The 6,741-nt window shown below is 53.5% G+C and overlaps 2 protein-coding genes across 2 annotated transcripts in view; one reads left to right on the top strand and one right to left on the bottom strand.

Annotated features, from left to right (window-relative positions):
* Vps52 (VPS52 subunit of GARP complex) overlaps positions 1-2,521 on the bottom strand; it is a 9,761-nt gene extending 7,240 nt beyond the window's left edge. Inside the window, exons 1-5 of the mRNA XM_029531563.1 lie at positions 2,247-2,521; positions 1,470-1,554; positions 563-615; positions 371-446; positions 112-179 (exon numbers count right to left, since the gene is read on the bottom strand). Coding sequence (XP_029387423.1) covers positions 112-179; positions 371-446; positions 563-615; positions 1,470-1,554; positions 2,247-2,336 — 372 coding nt within the window. The 5' untranslated portion in view covers positions 2,337-2,521. The remainder of the gene's footprint in view (positions 1-111; positions 180-370; positions 447-562; positions 616-1,469; positions 1,555-2,246) is intronic.
* Positions 2,522-2,688: 167 nt separating this feature from the next.
* Positions 2,689-6,557, top strand: Rps18 (ribosomal protein S18). The gene is made up of 5 exons (XM_021218207.1): positions 2,689-2,785; positions 3,194-3,292; positions 5,985-6,173; positions 6,267-6,358; positions 6,443-6,557. The coding sequence occupies exons 1-5, from the start codon at positions 2,783-2,785 to the stop codon at positions 6,516-6,518; spliced, it is 459 nt and encodes a 152-aa protein (XP_021073866.1). The 5' UTR covers positions 2,689-2,782; the 3' UTR covers positions 6,519-6,557.
* The last annotated feature ends 184 nt before the right edge of the window (positions 6,558-6,741 follow it).

The raw sequence follows: 6,741 nt of genomic DNA, 5'->3' as shown, positions 1-6,741 counted from the left end.
GAAGAGGAAGAGGAGGAGGAGGAGGAAGAGGAGGAGGAGAAGGAAGAGGAGGAGGAGAAGGCAATTAGGTCAATTAGGTCAGATTTGGGGCAACAGGTGAGGGCCCCCCACCTCCAGGACGGCGTCGCAGGCCGTGATCTGGTTGTGCAGCGACGCTATGTTTTCACTCTCTTGGATATCTGACCCACGAAAGTCAAGGGCTTCACACTGAACACAGAGCTCTGCCGATCTGCAGTACCTGCCCCCAGGTTCTCCCCAGAGTGACAGAAGCCTGAGAGAGACGCCATCCCTGTGCGGGCTACCTGCATCACAGCCCCCAAGACCCCATGCTGATAGCAGCCATCTTTTCCCTGTGAGGGCTGGAGGATACAGTCCCGGATTGACTTCTGCTCAATCTGCTGCAGCTCCAGCTCCACCTGCTTTGAATAGTGGCGAAGATCCACACCCTGCAGGGGGGAAGGACAACCAGAACAGACTCAGTGACTGGCTAGAGGGGAGCCACCAAGCTGAGGGGACCCCAAGAGGAAGGGGGTGGGGAGATCAACGCAGTGGAGAGCCTCACCGTCTTGAGAGCTTCCTTCACTAACTCATCCTCCAGATTTGCCTGGATGTGAACTGGAAACAAAAGCCTGTATTTAGGGTCCCCTGCCACACCTCCCTCCGCCCACACAGGGCACACACACACCACACCAATCTCCCCTTCCCTCCCAGCCCCCATCCTCTCCAGTTATAGGCACAGCTGCTTTGCCCAGTGGGACTTCCTGCTGTTTCTGCTCCTCATGGTCTACTCGACCACAGAAGGAAAATATTAAACGGAGATTTCCAAAGTGTGGCTTGTAAGATCTAAAAGGTGTGGCATTCTGAGAAGCTGGAGACCCTCTCGCCCGGCCTTGGATATGAAACATCTTTGCTCCTTTAATCTCTGGTGTGTGCTGGGCCTGCCTTTCAATCACTCAGTCTTAGCTGTCTGCGTATGTCTGTTCAACCAGGCTGTATTCTTACTCAATAATAGTCCCAAAGAACAAAAAGTGATGCTGCAAGTTTATTATAGTGTACTGCTATGACTACTTGACTTGTACTGTTCATTTTTTACTAAGCCTAAATTGGAAGTTAAGCCTTCTCAACTCGTGGATTAAACTTTACATGTACATTAAGAAAAAAGTTATAGGGCTGGCAAGATGGCTCAGCGGGTAAGAGTGCTGACTGCTCTTCCAATTCCCAGGAACCTCATGGTGGCTCACAACCATTTGTAATGAGATCTGACGCCCTCTTCTGGTGTGTCTGAAGACAGCTACAGTGTACTTACGTATAATAATAAAATAAACCTAAAAAAAAGAAAGAAAGAAAAAAAGAAAGAAAGAAAGAAAGAAAGAAAGAACGAACCGTGGAGGGTCATCTACTGGGGTCATGTAATATATTCCTAAAGGATAAAGGGGTCTACTTTGCCCCCACCCCATGTCAGCACTTACCATCCACTTCATCCAGGATGAATTCATCAGAGGTGATATCCAACTCACCAAGTTGTAGGGGCTCTTGGAGTCCAGAACCTCCTCCCTGAAGAGGGACAGGTTAATGAATGTGGGATACAAAAAGAGACGTTGGAAACAAAACATAATCGGATATCCTTAATCCTCCAAGTGAGGTGGGGAGGGGGTGATGCCGTAGTAAGTGGGTCAAAGATGCATTCAAATCTACATTCTTGGGCTACTGAAAATATCAGGCAATTCATGGAGTTGCTGGAGTTGTTCAAATGAGAAAAAACTAGGATTAGTCAAACTTGGCTTTGAATTTAGGACTTCAGTCTCCAGCTATCCCAGGTGATCCCTGAGGGAGTTCCAGAGGCTAAAATCGCCAGCTCACATCGTGTTTACCCATGAGTCTGGTGCACCATTTAACACACTCACTCGGCTAATCCTAACGACCACCTACGAGGACTGTCCTAACAGCGTCTCCACTTTAGATGGATGGGAAGCCTTGGCACCGAAAACACAGCACAGCTTTCAAGCGGTGGGGCTGGAGGTGGGACCCCAGGCAATCCGGTCCCAGAGGGCACGTTCTTAACCTTTTACGCTATGTTCTCATTTCTACTAAAAATCGTGACCAGGAAGCTGACACTGTCCCCGGGGCGTGGGTTTCAGCCACTTGGGTCACCATCACCCGTGGCAGGGCGGCTCCGAGCCTTGTGTGTAAATGTAGCCTACGCCTTCCCGACGACACTCCGGAGGACCAAAGCCCTGTGCTCTCACCAGCGGGCCCTCCTCCTCCTCCACATCTGAGGCCCCAGCCCGCAACACCAGCTCCCGGGCAGCGGCCGCCATGGTCGCTGCGGCTGCCATTCCCCCGCAGCCTCACTTCCGGTAGCTATCAGTCTCAGAGTCCGTTCCCCGAAGCAAAGCCACAGGTCCTGGAATGTCTTCTATGGAGCAAACGAGGTTCCGGGATATTTGAGCTAACGCGATCGGCTCCAGCCTCCCCGGTCAGGCTTGGATCATTTCCGTCAAGTGCAAACCGGAAGGTGAACGTCTCGAACACAACCCCGCTCCGGAACCGTCGCTCCTCACCCGCACAAGAACCGTACGACGCCAGAGACGGCCGAACCGGAAGTTACCGCTCGGGTCCCAAAGCCGTCTCAGTACAGGGAGAGGCGGGGAGGGAAGCAGTTTCCGGAAGCGGGCCTCCGGGCTAGTCCCGCCTCTTCCGTCAGGCCGCTATATAAGGCCCATACGTCACTTCCGCTCTCTCTTCCACCGGAGGCCTGCACGCCGCCGTCTGTGCCGCCGCCATGGTAAGCGCGGAATCGCGCCGGGATCCGGCGACATCGGAGCCGGGGCAGGGAGAGATTCCCGTCAGGGCTCCGAGAGGGCCCCGGGGCCCGGGCCTGCAGCCTCCCGTGGAGCGATGGAGCGTGACCCGGGAGGGGACGACCTAAGACGTGTAATCGCGGGCAGCGGGGGCCGAGGAGGGCTCGCTCCCCGGCACAGCACAGTGGCCGGGAGCTTGGCCGTGCCGGCTCCTCCCGTCTCCCCTGCCCGGGGGCCGCGGCCGACGTCCACCCTCACGGCAGAGGGTGCGATTTCCCGCGCCTGAGCGCGCTTGGGGGTGAGCCCCGGTGGCCGGGGAGAGGACCCAGCCCTGCCTCGGCCACCCTCCCGCCGTGGGGTTGCCTGTCTTGATAACTGCCGCGTTCTTTCAGTCTCTAGTGATCCCCGAGAAGTTCCAGCACATCTTGCGAGTACTCAACACCAACATCGATGGGCGGCGGAAAATAGCCTTCGCCATCACTGCCATTAAGGTAAAAGTGTTAGGGGCCAGAGAGGAGCAGCCGAACCCACCCGACCCGTTACAGTAAAAGCCTGAGGATGACCCAAGGTTAAACCAGAACACGGCTCCGGGGGAAGTGGGGTGTGAGTGTGGCCTCTGCTGTCCGCAAACCTCGGGTCGAATTCCTGCAAACTCACGTCCTAAGAGGTGGCGAGGCCCAGCGGTGACGGTTGGGGGTGGCCTGCAGAAGCTACTACTAGCAGATGCCACGGTGGAAGGTAACACGGTTGACACAAGCTGACAGGTCTTCCCCCTCATGGCGAGAAGGGTGGTGGTAGGTGGCAGCTGGACTGTTTCCCTCTGCAGAGCTAAAAGTCTTGTAGGCAGGGACAGGACTTGAAGTGGGTGATTTGAGGGGTGACGTCGCGGGTCAGGTGTGTTCAGCCTTGAGGGCAGGGATGAGATCTGTCGGCGGTGGGACCTTGTGGGATGCTAGGGTGTGGATGGGACTGGGTGGCTGCCGCGCTTTTACGTGATGGATGAAGTTGGCCTGGGAGCTGAGGGAATGTCAGGCGGACTTAAAAGTTGGAGTAAATATTTTTAACCTTGTGAAGTCTCGCTCTCATTTTCTTTTTCCTTCAAGTTCTTGCCATGTTTACTTTTTTTTAATTCTGCACTCAGGGAAACAGTAGTGCAGCTGGAAGGTGTCTGGTATGGTGGACAGAATGGTGTCTAGGGGGTTGAAGGGCCTGGGGTGATGCCTGTGCCCGTGGGACCTGCTGGGAGATGATTACAGCTGACTTAGAATGCAGACGAGGTGAATGGGGGCTGTGCACAGTGTCTGAGTACTGAGGGTTCTGTCGGTCCTGTGTGAGGGGATGGAGAACACTCCCAGAGGCAGAGGCAAACAAATCTCTGGGCTTGAGGCCAGCTGGTCAATAAAGTTCCAGGGCTACACAGGAAAACAACGGTGAAGCAGGTTGGGAGTTGGAGGTGGGTGAGTATTGGGGGGTGGAGGAGAGAGATTTTGGGATGAGTTCCTCCAGAGGTGATTAGGGTGGGGTGCAAGCTGACCATCAAAGGGTGAAGAAGGTTTCTGTACTCTTTAAGACATGTCTTCTGCTTCTCACTTGAGGTGAAAATTTGAATATTTGGAAGCATATAGGCGGAGGCTGGACCAGAAGTGCCTGCTGCCCTTATCTGTGAGGCATTCTAGTACTGAGTCCCAGTCCCGCCTAAGTCAGAAGGCAAGGTGGACATGGGGCCACACTTTGTAGCTGAGCGTAGGCCCCTTGCCTTGTCACCATAACCAACCTGGCATCATGCACCTTTCGAACTCAGAGCTTGACAGTAAAACAGTCTCAAGAAAAGTAAATGATGTGGAGGCTGAGGCTGGGTGTGAAGGTTTTTGGCCTGTGTGTCTGAATGCACATACTGTGCCTATGGAGGCCAAAGGGGGCTTAGATCCTCTCTAATTGAATGAGTGTTTGGTATTGAACCCAGGTCCTGGAAGAGCAGCCAGTGCACTGAGCCATTTCTCTAGCTCATACAGTGATACCCCCTCCCCCATTCTGAAAGTCAGGGTTGGGGGGCCAAAGTCACACCCACTCTGGTTTTTCTAGACAGGGTACTCTGTATAGTCCTGGCTGTCCTGGAACTCTATAGACCAGGCTGGCCTCGAACTCAGAAATCCACCTGCCTCTGCCTCCCTGTAGTGCTGGGGTTAAAGGCATGTGCCACCACGCCCACTCTTAGGGCTCAAAAAGCTGTTAAAGGTTTGTCTTTATTCATTTGTGGTGAATGCCAGAAGCACGTGTGTGACGTCCAGTGTGTCCTGAACAGTGTTCACTTATAGTTTTTTTTATTACTTATTTATTATATATAAGTACACTGTAGCTGTCTTCAGACACTCCAGAAGAGGGCGTCAGATCTTGTGATGGATGGTTATGAGCCACCATGTGGTTGCTGGGATTTTGAACTCCAGACCTTCGGAAGAGCAGTCAGGTGTTCTTACCCACTGAACCATCTCACCAGCCCCTGTTCCCTTCTAGTTAGGCAGGCTTTGTCTTCTGGAAAGTGATCTGAAAAATTACAGCATCTCTAACTTAGGCAGGCTATAGCAATCCTGAGGCCAGGGAGCTGGGATAAGGGGTAACTGCCTGCACAGCTCCTCTGCTTTTGAGTAATAGGGGGTGTGTGTGTAAGGGGGCTGGAGAGATGGCTCAGTTTTTAAGAGAATTAGCTGCTCTTCCAGAGGATCCAAGTTCAATAATCAACACTCAACAATCTTCAGCTCCAGTTGCAGAGCATCAGTGCCCCCTTCTGGCCTTTGGTCGCTGGGTGCCTGTGGCACACGGACCTACTTTGCAGGCAAACATAAGACAAATAGACTTGGGCTGGAGAGAGAATCCAGCTGTTGAAAGCACTGACTGCTTCCAGAGGTTAAATTCCCAGTGGCCACATGGCTCACAACCGTTGTAGTGGAGTCTGACCCCCTCTGTCTCTGAACATAGTGTGTACTCGAATCTTTAAAAACAAGTTTAGCCGGGCACACGACTTTAATCCCAGCACTTGGGAGGCAGAGGCAGGTGGATTTATTGAGTTCGAGGCCAGCCTGGTCTACAGAGTGAGTTCCAGGACAGCCAGGGCTACACAGAGAAACCCTGTCTCGAGGAAAAAAAAAATACAAGATTTAAGCCTAATGGCCCAACTTTTGGCCTCAGGGCGTGGGGCGGAGATATGCTCACGTGGTGCTGAGGAAGGCAGACATTGACCTCACCAAGAGGGCTGGAGAACTCACAGAGGAGGAGGTGGAGCGGGTAATCACCATCATGCAGAACCCGCGACAGTACAAGATTCCAGACTGGTTCCTGAACAGACAGAAGGATGTGAAGGATGGGAAGTACAGCCAGGTGTGTTGGGGGACAGGTGGGCAGGGGGTGTCCGTTAAAGTTGGGCGCGGAGTTGGGAGATAAAGCTGCTGGCTCCCCTGTCTGAAAATGCAGGTTCTGGCCAACGGTCTGGATAACAAGCTGCGTGAGGACCTGGAGCGGCTGAAGAAGATTCGGGCCCACAGGGGGCTGCGCCACTTTTGGGGGTGAGTGGGTGATGGGGCTTCAGCTGCCCGCTGCCGGCCTATCTCCTGCTGCTCTGTGACCTGGATCTTGTTTTCCTTCTGCAGCCTTCGTGTCCGCGGTCAGCACACCAAGACCACCGGCCGCAGGGGCCGCACTGTGGGTGTTTCCAAGAAGAAATGAGGCTCTGGGCCTTTGCTGTTAATAAATAGTTTATATACCTATGACCTCCGTCTCATTTTGTCTTCCATCTGATGATAGAGAATGCCACAGCGACCCTGAGCTCTGGCAGTTTGATCTGGCTACAGGCGCCCTCTGGGTCCAATGCTTTTGGTGCGCTTGAATGTAAATGGTCCTCATAGGTTCCTGTGATTTAGCGTCCTGGGACGCGTCCTATCACCTGCCT

The sequence above is a fragment of the Mus pahari genome, chromosome 18 (assembly GCF_900095145.1).
Source record: "Mus pahari chromosome 18, PAHARI_EIJ_v1.1, whole genome shotgun sequence".
Classification (NCBI taxonomy): Eukaryota; Metazoa; Chordata; class Mammalia; order Rodentia; family Muridae; genus Mus; species Mus pahari.
Note: the sequence above shows the minus strand (reverse complement) of the source record. Positions and strands in the feature narration are given on the sequence as shown.